The sequence below is a fragment of the Ylistrum balloti genome, unplaced genomic scaffold (assembly GCF_031769215.1).
Source record: "Ylistrum balloti isolate Yb309-2 unplaced genomic scaffold, AGI_CSIRO_Ybal_v1 Utg371274, whole genome shotgun sequence".
Lineage (NCBI taxonomy): Eukaryota > Metazoa > Mollusca > Bivalvia > Pectinida > Pectinidae > Ylistrum > Ylistrum balloti.
This window is the reverse complement of record NW_026782685.1, coordinates 410,936-436,102: the sequence shown is the minus strand read 5'-3', so window position 1 is coordinate 436,102 and position 25,167 is coordinate 410,936. Positions and strand designations below refer to the sequence as shown.

General features: G+C 35.8%; 2 protein-coding genes across 2 annotated transcripts; one reads left to right on the top strand and one right to left on the bottom strand.

Annotated features, from left to right (window-relative positions):
• The first annotated feature begins 1,696 nt into the window (after positions 1–1,696).
• LOC132561746 (GTPase IMAP family member 9-like) lies at positions 1,697–8,320 on the top strand. Its single transcript, XM_060226446.1, has 3 exons — positions 1,697–1,793; positions 4,342–4,368; positions 7,458–8,320. The coding sequence occupies exons 1-3, from the start codon at positions 1,697–1,699 to the stop codon at positions 8,318–8,320; spliced, it is 987 nt and encodes a 328-aa protein (XP_060082429.1).
• A 1,649-nt stretch (positions 8,321–9,969) lies between these two features.
• LOC132561753 (protein DPCD-like) lies at positions 9,970–23,554 on the bottom strand. Its single transcript, XM_060226454.1, has 6 exons — positions 23,494–23,554; positions 19,811–19,891; positions 18,975–19,096; positions 11,602–11,735; positions 10,972–11,074; positions 9,970–10,783 (listed from the first exon to the last, which is right to left on the bottom strand). Exons 1-6 carry the CDS (start codon positions 23,552–23,554, stop codon positions 10,679–10,681), a joined length of 606 nt encoding a protein of 201 aa, XP_060082437.1. The 3' UTR covers positions 9,970–10,678.
• Between the last annotated feature and the right edge of the window lie 1,613 nt (positions 23,555–25,167).

Below are 25,167 nucleotides of genomic sequence, written 5' to 3'. Positions count from 1 at the left end.
CAATATATATAATCTGATTATACCTCTGTCATAAAAAACATGGATCGTTTCTATGGGAAAATAGCTGTTGTATTTTCTGCTCTCATGTGTGTTTTGACTGATGTATGTCATAGTCCTGTCGTTTAACAAAAGTGTCCCGCTACATTCAAATTTTTTTAATTGTCAATTTCCCTTTTTGTTATATTGTATTAAATGTACAGCACTGTTTAGGAAGTTATAACAAATCGTGGTAAGGAAAAAATAAACATCCAACGTTATTAAACATCAATTACGATTTTTCAGTTGCTATCATATGTAATCCCTGCATCTCCATGCTTTAATAAACCATATAACCGGTTATTTTTAAGTCAGTCTTTTCCCGATTTGGTTTTTAGAAATGAGCTGTGACTTCTGCATTCAACCATAAAGAAACACCACAACAGCATAGTTAATATTTGGTATTTCAATAGGGTGTTCGAACATAGCCTCTGATATTCGCCATTACACCGTTTGTGGATAACATACCCGCAAAAACATAACAACAACTATGTTTGATTTTGATAAAACTACACATGTTCATGGCATATCTCTCTAAATATTACATCCATTAAAGTGATTGGTCGGTATGCTTATTAAAACGGCCAAAAACCGGTCAAATGAGTCTCTTTTCCAGCATCAAAGGCTCTCGGATTCTTATGATTGTTTAAACATGGTATGAAATATTTTGAAATTCCTACATTAAAATGTGCAATGAGAAATAGACATCATGTCCAAAAATAACATTTTATTCCAAATTTATATATCTGCAATGTATCTATTGACTTCTATGATAATAGATTTGTATTTTTTGTTTTTTTTTTGTTTTGTTTTTTTTTTTTTTTTTTTTTTTTTTTTTTTTGTTTTTTTTTTTTTTTTTTTTTTTTTTTTTTTTTTTTTTTTTTTTTTTTTTTTTGTTTTGTTTAGTTTTCTTCTTCTTTTTTTAAAAAACATTTCTAATACCTTTACAATAAGATAAAACAAACTTAAGCAGTATCTACTGTCAAATACTATCATAATAAATATGCAATTTTAGCATCCTTTCTGGTATCAAAAAATCCATAATTGCTCAACTTCATTACCGCTCGTTCCAAAATTACTAAAATCTGAAAATCAATGATAATGGTAATAAAATATCAACCCTCACATTCCATTATTATTCTCAAAATTCCTGAAAACATGTTTGAAATAAGTGCGGTTTGAGCTTTGATATCAAAACAAAACAAATGTCAGAGGCCTAATCCCTTTCAATTAAACTTATCTGTTATTCTAGGAAAACTTATTCTCATCGTTCGTTTATGCATCGCCTTGTTTTAAACATAGTGTTTTTCAAGCCAGTTAATCAATAAAACAAACCTGTTTTCTATACAGCTGGTTCTGAAACATGGGAATCGATTGAAAGAGAACTGGAAAAGTTGTCATCCAGCAGGACTCCAGAGACAACTGCAGGCACAGGTAACTGATCGATAGAAAGTCTTTAACTATTAAACCAAATAAGATACAAAAATACATTCTTGATTCTCTTTTACTTCATAATTCTCTGTTACGCCGCCAGAGTCGCTTAAATCCGGGATTCTTGTTCAGTATTTTGGTCCGGACATTAGTTTTACCCATCGGATGTGGTTTCGTTTTGATAACGTTTTGCAGACATGTGTTGTCGTCTGCCAGCTACAATGTATGCATGCCAAGTGACAATGAAACGTCTGGGACGATAGTCACTTCTACCTTACGGCATCTGAGATGTTCTATACACAATCCAGAATACCACGACAGTGTAGGTTTGTGTGTTTGATAATTTGCTTGCTGAAAATTGTAGCGTAACATAACACGTGGTTCTGTCTGTGTGTCGAAATGTCAGATATGTAAATTCTAATGTGTGATTATTTGTTATTTCTGTTTTGTAGTTGTTTACGGCTATCCATGGCAATAAAGAATAGCAAGGTTATTCGGAGTTGAAGTAATAAATTGTCGTGGAGGCGTAACATTCTCCCTGACTATTTATTTTGATACTATCTACACTACACATATATATTTGCTGTTGTAATTTTACCCGTGTTTAATATATACTACTGTGATAGGGATCACACCTAATAATTAGCAACATTTTCTTTTAAAATAAAATAATACGTATTCCTTATATTTGTTGGTTTATATCTGTACCGAGGTCTATGTGTATCGGGTGTTGATGTGGTATATGGTCAGTCACCCGTAACGCCTACACGTCACGTGTACACGCACGAGCCTCCTACGTGCAGATTGTCATCAATACGTTTGTGGCAGAATATCTCGCTTTTTGCTTTACATTTTGAATTTTAATGGTTTCAAAATGCCCCGACAGCAGGCTAGAAGACGTCTAAGCACTTCAGATATGGACAGGGGCATTGGTATGATTCAGTCTGGAAGGTCACAAAGGGAGATGGCCAATGACCTTGGTGTGTCCCAGAGTGTTGTGTCCCATATGTGGAATCGTTACCATAATTATGGAACTGTCTCCAGAAGACATGGTGGGGGTCGAGAACGACTTACCTCGCAGCGTCAAGACCGCTGTGTTGTTATTGCAGCTCGACGTCAAAGGTTCATCAACGCTACGTCACTACGTAATGACTTCCAGAATGCCACCGGAACTCGTATCTCCACACAAACTGTGAGAAATAGACTTCATGATGCTGGTTTAAGGTCGCGCAGACCTGCTGTGAGAATTCCTTTGACGTTACGACATGTTCAAGCTAGACTTGCTTGGGTTCGTGATCATGTGAATTGGAACCTCCATGACTGGTCCCCCGTAATTTTTACAGACGAGTCTAGATTTTGCTTAGATTTCACTGACTGACGTGCATAGGGTGTGGCGATACCAAATGAGAGATTCCATGCCGCTAACGTTCCCAACATGACTGATACGGTGGTGGATCTGTTATGGTTTGGGGTGGCATTAGCATGCAAGGCAAGACCGACCTTCGTGTGTTCCTTAATGGCAGTTTGACTACACAGAGGTACTGTGACGAAGTTCTGGACGTGTACGTCAGGCCTTATGCTGGTGCTATAGGTCCGGAATTCATTCTTATGGACGATAATGCGCGACCACACAGAGCTCTTGTGACTGAACAGTATCTGGGAAGGAAAACAATTGAGAGGATGGACTGGCCAGCCCGATCTCCAGATCTCAATCCTATAGAACACGTGTGGGACATGCTTCAGAACGCTGTTTCGGCGAGAAACATCCAACCTAGAACGCTTCAGGAACTTCAAGCAGCTCTCGTCGTTGAATGGACAAGTATTCCCCAAAACTGGATACGAGACTTGATCAGAAGCATGCGCCGCCGCTGCCAGATCGTAATTGATGCTCGAGGACGTTATACTCGATACTAACACTGTATTTTTCGCTGAACGACGCTGTTTCGTAGGACTTAATTTTTCGCCACTTTGGTCGTAATTTGCGATATTCGGGGTATCTGTGTACAATGAGCAATTAATACTGTTATTCTTCGCTTGGTGTTGTTAAATCTTCATCTTATAATGCCGAAATATGTATAAATTGAACTGTTGAATATATTCTTAAAATAAATACCGTTACACATTAAATAAAAAAGTGATCCATGTCAAATTGTGAGTAGTATATATCCTATGTTCATATCAAATATATCGCATATGTCATAAGTTCGTATAAAATAATAGTCAATTTGCAACTCTATCACCACAACTTCCAAACATCCTTTTTGGGGATGTCGGGTGGTGTTGTTGGTTAGGCAGTTGTCGAATTTCTGAGCTAGGCGATTTGGTGCCATAGATCGTGCTTTCAAGGCCCGGATATGGCACGTGTCAAAATTTGTCTTCCTGTGTCAGTTATGTTACCATGATCAAATATATATACATTTATTGATTTTTCCATGCTTACAAGCAGCGTGTCCTTGTAAAGTATCTTATGTTGACTGATATATGTTCCTGTTTGAATCTGTGTATACATTAGGCCTGCTTAGCATCGGAATAAGCTTAGTATATAACACTCTTCAGCCATCAATGTGTACGACAAATACAAATCGCAATGTTGGCCGTAACCTTTTACCTGTAGTCATGGACTGCCAGATTCTTATTCAGTACTAGCTTCGTGATTAACTATTATGAGAAGAATGTTTTCTTTTTCAAATAGCTCGTAAAATATTAAAACCTTCCTGTTCATTTTAATTATAAGTAATAGCTGTCACAATTTTCCTGTCCTCATTCCTTACAATTAAGTCAATGATGCTGCACCATTGGTTAGTACTAAATATGACGACTTCGCCTTGGTTTATTACTGATAAATGAAACAATGATTAAATGTTTCTTTTTCAGATAAAGCTGCACAAGTTGCTGTTAGGGGTAAGTAACAAATGGAAGCTGCCTTTGTCAGTCATGGCTTTCTTGTCACTATATACACTCAGTATATAACTTACGAAGATATGAACAAGAGGTCCAATGAGCCTGTATCACTCACCTGCTAAGTTGGTCATGGAGAAAACACTTCAAAAAGTATAATAATTTTAATGCTCATTTCTTACTTAATTATTTTGGCTCACCGATATTTAAACCCGCAGTGAACCCTGCATCCTACGTGTTTGCTTTTCTTTCGGCTGCCGGCTTCTACCAATGAAATATTTATATTGGGAACATGCCATTAATACCTTATCAACTGCGACAGTTAAATACCACAGTTTGAGAGTGTCGGGTAGTCACCTTTTACAACTGGAAAAATTCATCAAAGGAAAAATGAAAACATCGTATTTACCATAGAGCTGTGGAGAGCTGTTCTTATCTGCCATGTTGTTGAAAAGTATATGGAGTTTTGCACTTAATTTCCGATTCTGTTGTAAATAAGTTTTTAAAAGCATGTTCAATAATTGTTTCGCTCTTTAAAGACAAACCACAAGTATAACTTGGAGTAATTGCTACCAGCTCTTCAACAAATGAAGCCTTGTTTGATAACAAAAGTTTATCAGGCAAGAGCTGAGCGCCGAAATATCGTTATCCGGGTTTGGATTGTTGTTTAAATCCCGAGTTTGGCCTAACCTTATTTCTGATGGACTTACCTTCGTCAAGGAATCTTATTCTAGCACGCATTTATGATAAACTATTTTGAGAATAAATTATTTCCTTTATCTATCGATTCTTAAATCTGTAAATATTTTTACGTTTATTCTGAGCAATATGAATGGTATCATCACGTATGATGAAGTCATTTATATCGCACCATTAGTTGGTACTAAATAATCTGATGACAAGTCGTTATTTTTACCTTCCCAACACCTGTTTTCACGTAATTAGTAGATGAACCTATGAATGTTTCGTCTTCAAGTATAGTTGCACAAATTGTTGTCAAGCGTAAGTAACAAAATGGTAGCTGACGTGTATTTCTGTCATCAATTCAGGTTTCCCTTATGCCATTCTCAGCATGCATTTATTAATATAGCTTAGGTAGAAAGACAACTTTTTTGTTTATAGGAGCTTTACTGTGCATATTGAAAGTTGTTTAAAGTCGTTCGTTTTATTAAAGATAACCTGTAGCAAGTGGATATAGTATCTAAAAAAATCACTCATCGAGATGCATTATCATATTTTTGGAGTTAAACGTGCAAAAAAGGCATTTTGTCTCATATGTCTGCATCACTCGCCAAAACCTTTTAACGGAGAGTTTCTCCTTCAGACGTTATCAACTAGAAACTTGATACGTATGATGATACACAGCCACCAATCTGTGTAAATCCGTTCACCGGTACTGAAATATGTTAAAATCTAGACATTTTCGTGAAGACATTTACTATATGATTGTATTCGTAACAAGCAAAAACAGCCAATCATTGCCCTTCTGTCTGTGAAATCACTTAAGGTGTCGCTCTCTTGTAAAAATCGGATCAGCGTCAGTGATTTGGACAAACCTGAAACCATTTCCTTAAAACATCTTACCACCCAAATACTAGGGCTTCATCGATTTTTGATTATTGAGAAGTTGTTGGAGAATTTTACCGCATTGTGACCTTGACAAAGGTCAAGGTAATTCATCGGAACATAATTGATGGTCTTTTTTCCAAGCATGCTACAGGTGAAATATCATAACTTTGGGTGTTTCTGTCTGGGAATGAACCTAAGAAATTTTTAACTGAAAACCATTAATTCTTAACAATTACTAAAATGCAATTGCAAAACCATTTATCTAATGAACATATAACTTAAAAGAACATCGGAGTATTTAGATTATCATTCTTTGGTCATGAATGTGATAAGGAATATCATTCAAAAAACATCAATATGATATGCTATCAGTCAGCCAAAGAATACCAATTCCCGCCAAACGCCACTTTTTTCAAAGTTGTATGTGAACTATTACTACACTTAATATAGTAGCATAATGTTTTGATCTTAAATTTTAACGTTTATATAATTGACATGGTTTCTAATCTCTTATATAGAAAAATGAAACTTATAAAGGAATATCGTCACTTAAAATTCTAATGCTCTGCTAAACATGATGGCGATAATTAAATATAAACAATGTATTTGTGCTAATTGGATAATGTTTTGTGGAATTAAACACATACGACAGCGTCCTGCCGACTGCCTATTATCTGTACTATTTTCGTTGTCTTCAGCTTACCGCCAGCTATATATTCACTGAATATTGCTTTCTGTCTGCTATTTTGTCACTACTTACTCTCTGCTATATTTTCACTACTTATTGGCTGATATAATTTCAGTGCCTGCTATATTTTCAGTATTTATTGTCTGCTGTATTTTCACTGCTTACAGCCTGCTATATTATCACTGCTTACTGCCGGCTATATTTTCACTGCTTACTGTCTGCTATATTTTCACTGCTTACTGTCTGTTATATTTTCACTGCTTACTGCCTGCTATATTTGCACTGCTTACTCTCTGCTATATTTGCACTACTTACTGTCTGTTATATTTTCACCACTTACTGCCTGCTATATTGTCACTACTTACTCTCTGCTATATTTGCACTACTTACTGTCTGTTATATTTTCATTGCTTACTGTCTGCCATATTTTCAGTCTGCTATATTTTCACTGCCTGCTATATTTTCACTGTCTGATATATTATCACTGCTTGCTTTCACTGCCCGCTATATTTTCATTGTCTGTTATACTTTCACTGCTTACTGCCTGCTGTGTTTTCACTGCTTGTTGCCTGCTATATTTTAACTGCTTACTGCCTGCTATATTGTCACTACTTACTGCCTGCTATATTTTCACTGCCTGCAATATCTTCACTGCTATTCATTGTTTTTCTTTTTTCATTAATGTAATTATATTGATAATGGGTATTGCCTATACAAGTAAATAGCATTTTTAAAGTTGCCAAAATCATTTTTTTTAAATACATTTTCTGCTTTACATCCACTTTGAGATACTACTGTTTGATATTGTCATGGTGTCGGTTTTTGACATTAACAGGTCGATCATCGCCTATCAGGATAGTTCTCTTTGGGAAAACTGGCGTTGGAAAGAGTGCAACTTGCAACATGATACTCGGGAAACGTTGCAGCAAAGAAAAAACATCACAATCTTCTGTTACATTGACCTGTCAAAAATATACTGCATTACTTCAAGGCGGCAGAGAAATCTCAATCGTGGATACGCCTGGATTATTTGATACTAAGCGAACAAAGGAAGAGACCATTGACTCTATAGTTAACTGCACTGAGTTAAGTTCACCTGGTCCACACGCCTTTTTGATGATCCTATCATGTAGAACAAGATACACGGAGGAAGAAAATGACACACTTATGGAATTAAAATCATTATTTGGAGAGGAAGTTTACAGGCACACAATTGTTGTGTTCACAAATGCAGACGCCCTAGATTGCACACCAGAAGAATATTGTAAAGAGTTTCCGTCAAATCTAAAGGACGTCATCAAGTCATGCAATGGCCGAGTAGTATTTGTAAACAATAAAGGTAATTATAAGAAACATTCAGATGAAATACTTGGCATAGTTGAAGACATAGTGGATGAAAGAAAGGAATACTACAAAAGTAATAAGATGTTTAAGGAACATTCAAACGAGAAAAGAACAATAATACAGTCTTTTGTCGAAGAAGAGATTGACAAAAAACTTTCACAAATAGAAGTCTTGAAGCAGGAAATTGAAAAGTTAGAGAAAATGGACGGAGCAATAGACACCCAAAAAGGAAATGAACACAAAGACACAACAATGGACGAAAAAGAAATTGTCAAAGAACTAGAAGAAAAAATATCTTTTCTGCAGAAGGCGATCACCAAATTAAAAAACAGAGGAATATGTTCAGTTTTGTAAACATTTTAATAACAAGACATGGAAAGTTTTCGCCTTTTAATCTGAAGGTATATATTGTGTATGTATTAATCTGAATATTTTGTTACATGATAATGAAATACACACTTAACTGTCCATCTTGATAACAACCTGTGGTGTTGTAATTAATCAAATGGTGTGGTTTTCAGATAGGGGATTCTGTCCCTAACACAAGGTTGATCAGTTGGCTGGGGCCATTTTCAAATTCCTCTTCGACAAGACACATTGATCAGACACAGTAGTTAATCTGGGGTTAGTGATGTTTATCGTTGAGGTAGTTAACATTTAACTAAATTTCGTTGAAATAAATACTAATAGTATTTACTACTACATGTATTTTAGAAACTTTCATTTATACTTTACTTAATTAATATTTTAAAAAGTAAATGTGAATTGGCTGTGTGCCAGTTGAGAATTGACTAGTTTTTGTGTAGCTATTTTCATCCTCCTGACATGGAGAATTGGAACTTAAGAGACTTAATTAGGCCTACTGAAAGTTAAATCTGGGTTGAAAGGGCCTGTGTGTGCTGTATTACTATCTATCATTGAATCAACAAACTTTTTATGTGGTTTTGGAGATATTGATGTATAAATAAGGGAAGTAATTATGATGATCATCCTTTAAACACAAAACGTGGAAACAAAGCATTTGATCTTTTACAACATTTTTATGTTACGTTATTAATTTTTTTTCATACCAATACTAGAATTCAATTCTAGAATTCAGTATTTGTACAAAAACTGGAAGGTCAAGACATCAACAAGACATCAACACCACATGTTATAACTAATATAATCACTGATACAAATTTAAATGTGAAGTTTTGCAGTTATCACATTCAGTTACGTTATAATATTTTCAGCTGTTAATGTATGGGTGTTAATGTTGTAACCAATAAACTTAAGTTTTAGTGACACTGTCTTATAACACAAAATAAACTTTAAATGAAAACTGTTGATTTTTTTTATTTCATTTTACTTCAGTTGTAATCAAATACACATACCTTAATCAACCAGTTACATGAATTAAAACCAATATGGTTTGTTGAGGAGAATGGCACATGTACACTAAATCTATTTCTTTCCTTTTATTGAAACATTGAATGGTTTCACTCATTTGAAACTAACCCTGTTCAGTCTGTATTTACACTATGATTCTTTATCAATTGATGTAATGGGAATATTGGATAAATGATAGCTTTCAGACCGGTGTGTGAGTAGAAGATAAACTGTCTAAGAATGTAATATATTTGAACACAGCATAATGATGGAGATTCAAAACCGGTTTACACAATACAGAGACATATTTCTTCATTTAGATATAAATGCATATGCATGGTTTCTTTTACAATAAAAAATTGCTAAAACTTTATCTGCTGTTAAGAGTCTGGTTTGTTCAGTTATACTGAACATATATGGTTTGGTTGGGACAAATTATATACAGTAGTAAGTTTACATGTATACACTATCAATAGAAAAAAAGAAATACTGCGAAATTGTCAACTTTAACTGGAGATTTTTGCAGATAAAATCCTATTTAGAAAAATATGTTCAAGATAAGTATAGTTATCAAAGAATTGATAAATCATTATAGCAAACACGAGAGTGAATATTTCAAAATAATATCACCTTACAAAACAAGTATTTCAACATTTCAATATTCATTTACCTAACTAGAAAAAACACAGCATTTTGTACAAAAATACAAAAAAAAAGTTTGGAAATATTGAATTTGATAAGAACAATAGTTTACTGGACAAACATGTTTTTGTTTGAACAGCTTGTCAGGTTCTAGTCATCCTTTCTTAAACTGAAAACCATCTTTCATAATAGATTGTAACAGATATTATGCAATTACGATTATGTGGCACTTGATATACTCCAACAATTGGACATAATTCTGATTTAAAAATCAATTATTTATATCACTAAATGCCTGTCCTAAAAAGGCAATGAATTTTTGTGACAACTTAAGGTTTGTTTAAACATTTGAAAGAAGGAAAATTAACTGTACTTCTGTTCAGTGTTTATCGTAAGTCAGTCTGTACATTTAAGGCTTAGATTTACATGTGTTACCTGATATCCCAGAAATATTCACAGGTCATACTTGACAAGTATCATATGTTTGTTAAGTATTGTATACTTAAAAATCAAAATCAAATTTCACAGAAATTGTACTTCAGTTATTTACCATCAGCTTCAAATCCTATTGAAAAATCTTATTTCATTTTTGTATCACATAATAGTTTGCTACTTCCACAACCTCTTGAGAACAGAAACATCCTGCCTGAATGGAGAGCTGCCGTCCTTGAATGTATATTGATTACAGTGTATCCCCCGTCAGCTGGGAGTACAGTCAACATCACCGTCCTTACTCGCTTTTAACTTCCTCATTTCCTCGGAGATTTTTTTTTCCATTTCTAAAATTTCCTTTGGTTTTTTATACTGTTAAACAACAAAATGAAAAAAAAATTAGTTTAAAACAAGTACAGACATGAAACATTTTTCTACACAATCATCAGGAAACATAATTATTTCTGTTTTTCCTGCAGAAATTGCTTCCTCAACTTTGGCACGTGATAAGACATATACTTTAAGACATGTCTTGTTATGAACCATATCTAGACACTTACAGTGACAATGAGTGTATTGTTGGCGTGGGCAGTATTGATATTGTCTTGAGATAATAACATGCCAATCCGCTCCATGTCAGAAATCCCAAACTTTTTATAATACCTAAAAAAAATAAACAAAGAAATAGAATAGATAAATAAACAAAACAATCACAGTAGTATAATGATACCAGTCATTTAAGATCATTTGAACAATGGATGTACAATCATTTCTGACTTGTAATGTTAATTTCTGATTCCCTCTGCTTTGAAGAGAAAAAATGTTACATGTCTTTACATTTAATCCTAATGACTTAAACCTAAAACAAGACACAAAGCTCCAGGCTTGTTAGCCATTATCACTGATGTAGAAAAGTACCTAGCTAGCTGCATAGAATATATCAGCACAATGACTTACTTTATAGGCTGCAACGTTAATGTAAACATTGTTATTCAGCTGATAAACTACACATGATTTATGAAAGATTGCGAGGACATTTTTCAAAACATCTTATTGTAATGTATAATGAAATGTGTTTGTTTTTTTATTAATTTTTTTTCTCATTTCAGTCGAGTGATTAATTAGTATCAAGGCAATAAATCTAGATTCCATTACAATTATAAAAATTTCTATAAATTTGAAGTATTTACTTTTTGTTGGATGTTCGGATAACAAGTTTGTGTTTATCATCATCAACAGTCACACTATACACTTGCAGAGGGTAAGGAATGTTACGTATTCTCCACTGAAAGGCCTCTTTAGTATCTTTTCTCACAAATATTGGCTGAAAATATAAATAGAATCTATAAATCCATTGCTTACCTGTCAATTTCCAAAACACATCAATCTATCAATCAATCAACAATCAATTATTTTCTTCTTTAATTAAGACATTTATAAAATTAATTAAAATTTAAAATTATACAAATTACAGTTACATCATTTAAGATGAAACTGTGTTGAGTAACACTTAACTGTGGTGGTATACACAGCTTTTGGGAACAAAATCCTCAGAAAGTGTTGATGGGTGATCTTATAAATAAATAAGCCTGCTTCAGCTCTGTAATAACTACTGGTGGTAGGATTAATTAGTCCTAATCTCTTTAGTAACATTACACTTGCACACTAGATGGAGAACCAGATGGCTCTTTGTAATTGTCATGTAAAAAGTGAATTAACATCTACATAGTGTTGAATCTAGAAAATTTGGAGAAGATAACAGATTTCCAATATCAACACGGGGGTGGAGGCACGTCATCCCACAATCGATGATATGCGGTAAATTCTTCCAGGAACTGCCGTGTATACAAAAAGTATATAGAATCCTCAGTAAAAAAGGGTAGGATGTAGGTCGATAGTAAAGACAACACTCTCTGGGAAGGAGCTGTTTGTGTTGTCTTCACTCTCCACCTACAAATATGTTGTAAGTACAACTTCACAAAGAATTTTCCAAAATGTTTAATGGTCACACAGACTTAGATAAAACAATACATCAATGTTCAGACAACAGTTTACCTCTTCAATATGCAATCGAAATTTTGACCATTTCATAACAGAATGTAGCAGATAAATATTTAGATTATTTTAGTTTTATCACAGGAAATCCTGGCCCTTTATTTGAATATCATTTTGATGTTTTTAACGACTGTTTCCCATGTGATAACATGTAATAATTGCATACCATAATAAAAATGTTCACTATTATTGTACAAAATCCATGAACTCGATCAACCATCTACATGAGGATACCTTCTGTGTATTCATAGCATTATAAATGCAGCCAAATTTGGGTATGGTAATGGATGCTCTTTTTGTTTTTTTAAACATTTTGGCTACAACTTTGTGATGATCAGCAGCTAATATCAGTTAGAATCTAATACAGAATTTAAATGTAAAACATCCTAGTACATAAGAATTCTAAAAATAGATAATGTAATGTAGAGATAAACTCTCCTGCTCTGTACATGTTGGTACTTAAGAAGGAAAATGATTTTCTTAATACTTAAAATTTTCATCATAGGACTACAATTTCTATATATTTTGTACTTTTGTTCTTGCTTCTGTGTAGAAATATTAAGATCAGTCAGTAAGGCTGCTAGATATTTAAAACAAGTACAGATAGAATGAACGACAAAGTGTCCAAAAATACAGCAACTTTGTATACACATTATAAGTTTTCATTTTTCAATACTTATCTGAGGTTACCTTATATCAATAGAAAAAAGGGAGAGAATCTTAGTCAGTGACTCAGGTTTCCCTTAGTTACTTTGTTATCTGTGGATCTTATATAGCAGAGGTTTAATATATAAAGTCCTATCTAGAGGATTATGTATTTACTTGTTAGTCTATTACTTATGTCTTACCAACAGATAGTTGATTTTATTTACAATGTTACTTTTTGTATGTTTCAGACCTCCATCATTTGGATAATAAAGTTATCTGAAAATAGTATCGGCCTACTTATCTATGATGGAGGATTCAATCCACTGAGAGACCACTAACAACACATAACAGCAACAACTACACAAACAAGATGCCTTCAGTGAAGTGTCCAATCCCAGACTGTGACTTTGAAACAGATGACTTAGATGCTGCAATCGTTGCTGCACTTTTGACTACCCATGGGCTAGTACACACAGCAGCCTCGACTTCTGCAAGCTGTAATAAAGTGGAAAAAGTCAAACGGCCCACCATTACATCCGCTGGCACGAGTGAAGATTGGTCATACTTCCTCTCACGATGGAAAGACTATGTAGAAGCCACTAAAATAAAGGAAAAGGAACTTGTTATACAGCTTCTTGAGTGTTGCGATGAGAATCTACGGAGAGACCTCACAAGATCAGCTGGTGGCTCGCTGACGGATAAGTCTCAAGAAGATGTATTAACAGCCATCAGGATCCTAGCTGTGCGTGAAGAGAATACCATGGTAGCTCGGGTAGCACTGAACAACATGACACAAGACCGTGAAGAAACTGTGCGCTCATTTGGGGCTCGACTACGCGAACAAGCAGGTGTGTGCAAGTTTTTAATACCATGCCCCAGCTGCGACAACGAAGTCAACTATACTGACGCAATCTTACGTGATGTGCTTATTCGTGGACTCAACGACTCTGAGATTCAACTTGATCTCCTTGGGGAAAGAAATCAAAACAAGACACTTGAACAAACATTTCAATTCGTTGAAGCCAAAGAATCGGGTAAACGTTCTGCATCTAAACTACTTGTTTCTCAAGGAGCAGAAGCAGCTAGCAGTTCATATCGCCGCAATAAGAGTGCCGCTCGTATAGTGACTAAGAAAACTGAAAAACAAGAGACACTGTGCACCTATTGTGGAAATAAAGGTCATGGTGCCAAAGCAACGCCACAAACTCGCAAAAAAGAGTGCCCAGCATATGGTCATACATGCAACAATTGCAAGCGAATGAACCACTTCGAGTCTGTATGCAGAGGTTAACAAAATGTGACAAACACTAAGACTGAACAGGAAAGTGCTGTGTTTGATTCACTTTGCGCCGCAACCAGTCATGACAATAACTATGGTAGAAATGTTGTTCAACTTGATCATCATCTTTACAATCAGCTATCAGATACTTGGATTCGCCAGCCGTCACAGCCTCAGCCTTTTATGCATGTGACTGCTCGTGTTGACCCTAAAGACTATGACCACTTCGACATTGACCCAAAGATCATACCGAAACCAAAGACAGCTACCATCACCGCCATGGCTGACACAGGTTGCCAAAGCTGCCTAGCCGGCATTAAGGTGCTACATCGGCTTGGCATCTCAGAGAAACATTTGATCCCAGTGACTATGAAGATGCATGCTGCTAACAACGTCAGCATAAGAATCCTTGGGGCAGTCATCCTCCGCATATCTGGCAAAGGAACGAGAGGTGAAACTTATGAAGCTCCCCAAATTGTGTACGTTACCAATAACTCTGACAAAGTGTTTCTTAGTAGAGAAGCGTGTGCATCACTTGGCATGATAACACCGAACTTTCCAACTATTGGTGAAGCACGTAACATCAACAACGAAATTATAGAGACCATCAGCGAATCTGTGTCCTCCCCAAGTACACAAGATGATTCTGCACACCACGGTTCACAATCGACATCTTCTGTGGATTCTACAACCACATTACGTATAGACAGTGACGACTGCAAGTGCCCTAAACACGAAACACCACTGCCTGCACCATCGGTTCTGCCGTTCCCAGCAACCGAAGCAAACCGGGAGAAACTGCAACAGTACTTACTAGACTGGTACAAATCCAGCACCTTCAATACATGTCAGCACCAACCACTTCCGCACATGTCAGGCCCACCAATGCGGCTCATGGTGGACCCTGACGCCACACCTGTTGCTCATCATACACCAGTCCCAGTACCATTACACTGGCAGGATGAAGTGAAGGCAGGCTTAGATCAAGATGTTCGACTCGGCGTTATTGAGCCTGTTCCGGTCGGGGAACCAGTTACATGGTGTCATCGTATGGTCGTCTGTGCAAAGAAGAATGGCAAACCGCGACGGACAGTAGACTTTCAGGCACTAAATGTTCATGCAGTGAGGGAAACTCACCACACACAATCCCCATTTCATCAAGCTCGCTCTGTTCCACGTCACACTAAAAAGACTGTCTTCGATGCCTGGAATGGGTACCATAGTGTGCCTATCCGTGAAGAGGACAAGCACTTGACCACCTTCATCACACCATGGGGCAGATACAGATATAAGACAGCGCCTCAAGGATACATAGCCTCCGGAGATGGATATACACGCCGCTTTGACGAAATTGTATCTGACATTCCTGACAAAACAAAGTGTATAGATGATGCTCTTCTTTGGTAGGACAGTATCCAGCAAAGTTTCTTTCAATCGTGCAATTGGCTAGAAACCTGTGGAAAAAATGGTATCATTCTGAACCCTGACAAATTTGTGTTTGCAAAAGATACTGTTCAGTTTGCTGGCTTTGAAATTACTCGTGACAGTGTGCGACCATGCAGCCGTTATCTTGAAGCAATTCTGGACTTCCCTTCACCTAAGAACATAACTGATATGAGATCTTGGTTCGGCCTTGTAAATCAAGTGTCATATGCATTCAGCATGACTGACAGGATGCAAGCATTCAGACAACTGCTCAAACCTGGAACTCCATTTTGCTGGGATGACACTCTAGAGCGTCTTTTTCAAGAATCAAAAGCAGTTATTATCAGTGAAATAGAACACGGCGTCCAGATATTTGACAAGAATAAACCAACTTGTCTTGCCACAGATTGGTCAAAGAATGGCATCGGATATTGGCTTTTCCAAAAACATTGCAATTGCTCCAAAACCGTGCCATTCTGTTGCCGAGACGGATGGAAAATAACTCTTGTTGGGAGCAGGTTCACTAGCGCCACCGAATCCAGATATGCCCCCGTAGAAGGCGAAGCACTTGCGGTTGCTGATGCTTTAGAAAAAGCGAGATACTTTGTTCTCGGATGTGACAAGCTAATCATCGCTGTGGATCACAAGCCCTTAATCAAACTTTTTGGTGACAGATCACTAGAAGATATTCCTAATTCAAGACTTCGTAACCTAAAAGAGAAAACTCTACGTTACAAATTCACAATGTTACACGTGCCCGGCGCCAAACATCGAGCTGCTGATACCGTTTCTCGTCATCCAGTTGGGAAATCTGATAGCATGGTTTTAATCCATGATATTGCTTCTGTTCATATCTGCAACAAGAATGAGGCGCAACATACCATCCAAACACATAATCACAAAATCGCAGATGATACACTGGAAATCCCATTGAAAAGTAGCGAAGCTATCTTCTACTCGACAGCATTGTCATCAGTCACCTCACTTCAGTGTATAACCTGGGATAGAATAAGGACTGCCACAACAAGCGACGAGTACATGTTCCAGCTCGTACAGATGATTGAAAGTGGCATCCCAGAAACACGAAACGATCTTCCAGTTCCCCTGAGAGAATATCATCAGTTCCGTAACAACCTCTCCACTATCCATGGAGTCATCATATATAAGGACAGAATAGTGATACCACCTTCATTGAGAACAGACGTGCTGACAGCGCTACACTCAGCCCACCAAGGCACTTCATCCATGATGTCAAGAGCAGAAACATCTGTGTTTTGGCCCGGCATATGCAACGACATCACCAAGCTTAGAAACTCATGCAACCATTGCAACAGAAATGCCCCATCCCAACCCAGCGCCCCGCCAACTCCATCTGTCTACCCCTTATATCCATTTCAGTGTGTTTGTGCCGACTTTTTCCACTACAAAGGCGGTAATTACCTGGTGATTGTAGACAGATACTCAAATTGGCCAATTGTTGAAAGGGCACAAGATGGCGCATCTGGCCTTGTTGATTGCTTACGCCGCACATTCGTCACATTTGGAATACCAGATGAACTGTCTTCTGATGGCGGCCCGGAATTTACAGCTTCAACAACCAGAGATTTCCTAAAAACATGGGGTGTGCATCACAGGCTTTCTTCTGTAGCCTTTCCTCATAGCAATTGTAGAGCAGAAGTTGGCGTGAAGACTGTGAAGCGCATGATCACAAACAACACTGGTCCAAATGGTGAATTGGACACAGACTCCTTCCAGCGTGCAGTGCTGCAATACCGTAACACTCCAGACAGGGATACGAAATTATCGCCAGCAATGTGTGTTTTTGGGCGGGCCATTCGAGACTTCATCCCAATCTTACCAGGCCGCTATAAGCCACACGAGACATGGAGTGATACGCTTACCCTGAGAGAAGAGGCTTTACGTATCAGACACATGAAGACCGCCGAACGCTTAGCTGAACATACGAAGCGTCTGCTGCCACTAAAAGTTGGAGACCTCGTCAGGATTCAAAACCAAACTGGACCATATCCGAGAAAATGGGATAAAACCGGAACTGTTATAGAGGTTCACCAATATGACCAATACGTCGTACGTATCGACGGGTCGGGCAGAATCACGCTTCGCAATCGAAAGTTTCTACGCAAGTATACACCTGTGTATTCTCCCCCTGGAAAGCAATCCATAGAGCAGGACTTGAAACATTACTTCAAAAGGGACATTCCAAACTTTACACCACCGACGAGCGGAACTCCAGTGGTCCCAGCAAATCCTTTGAAGCCCAATCTGGACATCAATCCACAAGGGATCAGTAAGCGTGCACCAGCTTCACAAGATCTGAGTAACAGTCCACCTCCTGTGCAGGATAGGACGTCTCATACAGTCCAATCTAAACCGCAAACACCCTTGGCATTGGACGGATCCCCACAAATGGTTAATTCGTCTCCCTCTCCAGCATCGCCCAGGCTACCCCCGTCACCACATCCTCCAACTACCTCACCTGCAACACCAGTCACACCCAGGAGGATCGTGACAAACAGACCAGAGCAACTATCCATTGACCTTACCCCAAGACGTCCTAATCGACAACGACAAGAGCCAAAATGGCTTAGTGATTATGAGCATTAAATGGGGCAGAATAATCCCCGAACTGGAGGGTAGTCTGCCCAATGACAGTTCTACTTTTCTACTTTTTAATTAATGTACAAATAGTACCTTATCATTTTAATTTCATTTTCTTTGTATGTTACATTTACTGTTAATTGATACATAATTTGATCTCACAATGTAATAACAGTGTTAAGGCATATCACATTTTCAGTGACAATGAACAGTAATAGACTTATTCCATCCATATTTCCCACAAGGACAAAAACATTAAATCAGTCATTTAAAATACTTATAAATGACTCAGGGAGGGATAGAGGATTATGTATTTACTTGTTAGTCTATTACTTATGTCTTACCAACAGATAGTTGATTTTATTTACAATGTTACTTTTTGTATGTTTCAGACCTCCATCATTTTGGATAATAAAGTTATCTGAAAATAGTATCGGCCTACTTATCTACTATCCATCATGCTACTATCTAACATCTACTTGGTTTCTCCCTTCATGAGGAAGTGTCTTCTCCCTATTCTTGACAAATCAGTCTTACATTACTTGAACTTTCCATCATTCCTTCAGAGTCAAGATTTTTTGGCAGAAGTTGCTCTCCAATTTCAAAATCCCAGGTGGTCCCTTTGCTACCAAATGTCCCTTTTCTTCTCCATTTTCTTACTGAAAGAAAATGAATTATTCAATCCAGACATATTTTTGTTTGTAAGGTAGATGGTATGGACCATTAAGTCATTCTTTGGACATTTTTTTGGAAAATTAAACAGTTGTATGTACACAGGTATTCTGTTGGTTTTTATATCCAAGTTGAACCTTTCCTTATATTCATTAAATTTTCTTTCCAAGACATACTATCATTTAATTTATTGTACAGATCACCCATCAGTTATATGGCCTATCAATGCTATGGCAGGAGACACAGATCAAATGTCTGTAAGTCATGTTCCGTCCATTGTGTCCTATTCAAAATCAATGCCACATCGTAAGAACCTCAACAGATTCTGTTCATATCTGTCCAATACCATTTTAGAATCAAGTCCTAAACCTGATCAAATTCTGGTTTGCATATTGAGCAAGCACCATCATGTATTACAGACATTTTCTGAAATGAACATTTTGTAGTTTGATAATGTTTATGTTTACAAGAAATCACATAAACCAATGTAGAAATAAATTTTTTCGAGTCATGAAATTATAATAAGGTCATATGATCAAGTTCAACATATACAATGACCTTATCAGTAAACATCTGTGTAAAGACTTACTGACAAGTTCCACATATACAATGACCTTAACAGAAGAACTTTGGGTAAAGACTTACTGACAAGTTCCACATATACAATGACCTTAACAGAAAACATCTACGTAAAGACTTACTGACAAGTTCACCGCTTCTCTGGTCATATTCCTCTGCCATTTCATTCCCATCTGTAAATGTGAAGTGGATTTTCCTCCTTCCTAAACAAACAATTTGTAAAATTTCAGCTACATGTTTTAAAAAAATGATATAAAAGTTGTATGTAAATTTTCTGAAACCATGTTCTATTATAATTTATCCCATATCAGGTTTGAAAGCTGATACTAAAACATCAACAGATTTTCAAAAAATTTTCAAAATTAAGTGAAAGCCACAAGTATTTTGACAGAGTATGGTTAAAAGTGAAAAGGTCCCAGGACAGCCCTCATCATTCACATTTTAGGATTAATTAAATTGCCAAAAATCTTAGAAATCACTGCAGATTAGTGATAATGACTTTGTGATAGTGACATCTAAATGACATCATTTCAACTAGCAATTGTATCTAAGTAGATAAGGACAATGGCATCACACAGTGGAGACCATCTAAACAGATTGAAGATGATATCAAGAATGACAGGATAAACCAAGTCCTTTGTGATATTTACAAAATTAAAAAATCAGGTGATAAAAAGAATCCTAAATTTGCACCCATTTTATTTTCAGTTTATGCAACTTGTCACAATTTTCTTCATTTTAGTTATCAAAATGCTTACTAATTTTTTTCTAAAAATGAAGACTTTTTCCAAAAATCACATACAAAATAGAAACTCATGTAAGATAATTCCTGGTGTATTTTAGAATTACATCTCTTATTAATTTTCAGTAAAACTGTATGTAAAATGAACAGTTCACATTGATAAGGATTTTACTTCCAAAGAGTGGAGGAGTTTGTTCATGACAATGTTCATCAATCCATTTTCTGATAGAAACTTCTGACAATATATGATAACTTGCTGTTATCATTTATCAGTGTAACACTGTAAGTGATATTGTTGATGTAATTTTTTTCTGATTTTGTTCAAATTGAGCGAAATGTTACCGACTATGATGCTGCATATATCATTATAAACATTGAGGTATTAATTAAATATTCTTAAAAAAAGAAAGGTGTTTCTGTATGATCAAGCTAATGTTGACGAACTAGAGGTAATGTTAAATAGTATTCAATGGGTAGAAATATTCACAAACATGTCTAATATTAACCAATAGTGCATCTTTTTTACTGAAAACTTCAATAATGTTGTGAATATATGTATTCCCTTCAAGGGATTATTAGTCAGAGTTACAGACAAACAGTGGAAGAATGACATTAGTTGAGAAAAAGAGGCCTAAAAAGATCATGTTTAATTGTAACACTGAATGCAATAGAAATGACTATAATCAAATGAGAAATGAGAAATAAAGTAAATAATATGATTACGATAACACAGACACAGTAATTGATTAAAGCAACAATCAATCCAGGGTTTGTTGTAAACATCTGCATGCTACTCTTAAAGGTGGAACAAATACAGAAATATACAGCCTGTTACTAATGAAATGATATATGACAAAAACAAAAAAGTGAACTTCTAAACGCTTAATTTACTTTAGTTCTGTGTGTACTTTAAATTGTCAAAAACTGATGCGGATAAAGATTAACCACTTTTGAAAGTTGCATTGATTCTGCTCTATCTGAAATAACTTTTATTCCTAATAAAGTTGCAGATGTAATAAATGTATTAAACATAAAAAAGCTGTCAGGCACTGACAGTATTAGTCACAAAATGCTTAGTATCCAATGAAGTTTCCGAGTCTTTATCTTTTATATTTGATTGTTCTTTGTTGTCATGTTTATATCCTGATTATTGGAAAATTGCTCATGTTATGTTTTTTTTAAAAGTCAATGACCACTGTATCACCTCTAATTACTGACAATTATCTCTTTTAGCTGTTTAGGTAAATTACCAATATTCTATACTTCTATTTTGTAACTTCATTTAATCCTAACAAATTTGAGGCTCTAGTCATATCAAATCGTCCACTACTGTTTAATCCAACCCTTACTTTCAATAACACTCCAATCCAAATTACTAACCATCATAAACACTACGTTATTTTTCTTTCTAATGAGTGCTAGTGGAATGCTCATGTAGAATATGTTTTAAGCAAAGTAACCAAATACATAGCAACCCTTCAGAAACTCAAACTTATCTTAAAAAGGAACAATCTGGCAAAATTGTATCTTACTAACATGTACATTAGACCTTTGTTCGAATATGCATGCAAAGTATGGGGCAACCAATTCATCAATACTTGAAAACATTCAGCTTGAAATTGCAAGAATAGTCCCAGGGCTGCCAATATTAACAAATACTGAATTCTTATACTGTAAAACTGGTTGGTTACCACTCTCTATAAGACCAGAAGCTCACAAGCTTTCCATCTTATATTCTATATCTAATAATATGGCAGCTGGGGTTCTCACAGGCTTACTACCTGATGATAACATACAACTTGAGAAATGCCCACCTATCAAGAAAAAAAATATTTTCATCTTCAACTATCGCAAAACTCATTTTTTCCTTCTACTATAAAACTTTGGAATGATTTGGACGATAGTATTAGAAATTCTGCTCCTATAAATTACTTCAAAGTTAATGTAAAAATACCTATGGAAGTAACCAACAAGTTAACTATGAGTTTGCCTCATTTGGACCTAGAAGACTAAATATCCTACACTGTTATGTAAGAAAGCATGCTTGTTTTCTTAATTATGACCTCTTTAGAGTAAATCTCATCCATTCTGCCAAGTGTCAATGAGACATCTCTGTGAAAATTGTAACCACTTCTTTATTACTTGGCCTTTATATGCTAATCTACAAGCAACTCTTCATACAGAATTATCATGGTACAAAGGTGATATTAATGCTGATATTCTTTGAAAAGGTATTGCACATATTTCGTGCAATGACAATATGAAAGCTGTACAGAATTTCATTGGAACAACAGGTAGATTTAGTTGATTCTCATGATCCCCACCCCATCCTTTCCCCTCACTATTTTTTACTCCGATCTCTTTTAACGGTTTCCTAGAAATTTTGTTTTAGTTTCATTAGTAATCTTAATTCATATCTTGGTTACACATCAGTTGAATGCATTTTGAATGTTTATGGTCGAGTTTCTGGTCCTTTGTCATGCCGATGGTACAGATGTAACAATATATTAAGAAGAAATGGAATAAACTTGGAGCAAGCTACCTATGGCACAGGATGTACTAAACATTTGCAATGTTTGGTGCAACGGCTCTAGTATAGGAGGCGTGAAAAATATAATGAAAAGACACATCATATATGGGTATATTACCTTGAGCTTGAGGATCCATATTAGACATGTTCATTGTCAATTTGTCTGGTGTTGAAGCCAGATAAAATTCGAGCATATACATGTAACTATATACTGACAGTAGTGTTTGAAATGATTGTCGAATTGTGCGGTGATAATGTAATTTTATTTATTTATTTTTCCTTTACATGTTGTTGTCGCTACACAGATTTTAAACAAATTAATGTACTAATATAATGAAAATGTAATGGTTGTAGACGTAGTAGATGATCGCATTACAAGTAGAATCGGTATTATTATTAACAGCCTTTCCAGAACATTCTTTAAAAAATAGCAGTCACGTGTGAATCACATGGTCAGCAGTATAGAGTGTGAAAAGAAACATTTTAGCACTCAAATTGTTCCGTGTTAAAAGCATACAGTAGTAAGGGCTCACCTTCCTGTACAATACACGTTTTGTGTGCAGAATTAAGCTGCGATATCCACTTCTCGGCCATGTTGTTTGTTAGAAACCTAATCTCAGTCAAAATAGTGCTTTGAGACTGTCACGTTCAGGCTACTATACAAACAAACATTTTACAAACCATGATGGACATGTGAACTACAAAAAAAAATATTTCTCGTCGTTTACAGCGGATTCCGGAAATAGGTTTAATAAATTCAAATATTATGGAAGAACGTCTATTACCGTGCTACGAAAGCTGGATATGAATAAATTTGTGTTGCTGGTGCCTAGTTAATGTTATCACACACAGTCGAAGGGTTCTGCTGATAGGAAAATGACCTAACAAGTGCTTATAAATGCACAATAAATACATGCTATATATTATGTAATTAATCATCAGGGAAACACAGTTTATGATACCGTGAGACCTCCATATTATAAAATGTTTGATGGGTTACATGATTTCCGTCCTCATAAGTTTGTGCTTTTACGTACTACCACATTCGTAATAATGATTACAATATGCATGTATGTCCAGAATATTTTTTTTTATCGGAAAAACACTGCCATGTGAATCCGTGGAAAACCCTAATGACTCGATAGCATGCTCACAGCAGAAGGAGACTTTACCACATGTTAACAACCTCAGCGCTAACCACAGTTTCGTTAAACACCTAATCAAACAGACTGATGTTTATTTTGGAAATACACGGGGGAATTTGATCAAATGTACTGTTATTGGGTCGTTTTTAAAGGTCAAAATTTCAGAGGAAGTTGTCAATAGATTTGAACAAATTTGACCTTCAGACTTTTACCCTGAAATCAGTTCGCTAGACTGGAAATGTCCAGACGCTGTGAGGATTTGTCTCTCATCCTTATGTCATGGTAAAGAAATATGTTTAAATCTGCTAAAGTGAAAGTGGGTATATTTATAAACAGATTTAATGTTATATTTACTTTATCTATAAGGACTATGGTTGACTGTGTAAACAGTTTTAAATACAGAGCTCCCCGTCTATATGCTGTAACACTGCTGCGACTTTCTCTGTTTAAAACCATTCCTAGATATACCGTGAATTACGCCGACCGAGCCAATACAAACATTTCTTGTGTTTAGCCAGAGACGTTACCTATGTCTCTGGTTTAGTCAAACACAGATCGAGTGATATATTCCTTACCTAGTTTAAATATTGTTCTTTTATATCAACATATTGGCGATCATGTCTGTCTTCAATCTTCCTTAAAATATTACAGTATAAAAAAAAATGACAAAATACGGCTGTCTCCACACAATTTTTCATTAGAAGCTGGAAGACAGTAGAAAAAGACCTTGATACTCAAAATTTTGTCATTTTTTTCTGTAAAAATAATGATGACGTTCTGCTCCGTCCTTAAATGTCTCTCTTCAGTTATATCTCAAACTGCGGTATTGTAAGAATTCTCATGTCTATAAACTAACTCATCATCATCCGGTAATGTCAGAGATTTCCATGTCCTCGAGATGAACCATATCACCTAGGACTGAATACTATATAAAACACTGAAAAATCTTTCCTTTTAACACTTAACCTCATTACACTTAGAAAGTTCTTAGATTCCAAATATTTGCGTATCAAGACATTTATACTATATTCACTGCTAGAACAACAAGTAATTATTGTAACG

What these genes read in the sequence shown, in the direction of transcription:
- LOC132561753 (XM_060226454.1), bottom strand. Translation starts at nt 23,554, where the DNA reads ATGGCCGAGAAGTGGATATCGCAGCTTAATTCTGCACACAAAACGTGT. An exon ending in AACGTGTATTGTACAGGAAG is followed by an intron (nt 19,892 to 23,493) that starts GTGAGCCCTTAC and finishes TTGTTTGTTTAG; the next exon opens with GAAGGAGGAAAATCCACTTC. An exon ending in GAGAAGCGGTGAACTTGTCA is followed by an intron (nt 19,097 to 19,810) that starts GTAAGTCTTTAC and finishes ATTTTCTTTCAG; the next exon opens with TAAGAAAATGGAGAAGAAAA.
- LOC132561746 (XM_060226446.1), top strand. Translation starts at nt 1,697, where the DNA reads ATGCCAAGTGACAATGAAACGTCTGGGACGATAGTCACTTCTACCTTA. An exon ending in AGAATACCACGACAGTGTAG is followed by an intron (nt 1,794 to 4,341) that starts GTTTGTGTGTTT and finishes TTTCTTTTTCAG; the next exon opens with ATAAAGCTGCACAAGTTGCT. An exon ending in TGCACAAGTTGCTGTTAGGG is followed by an intron (nt 4,369 to 7,457) that starts GTAAGTAACAAA and finishes TGACATTAACAG; the next exon opens with GTCGATCATCGCCTATCAGG.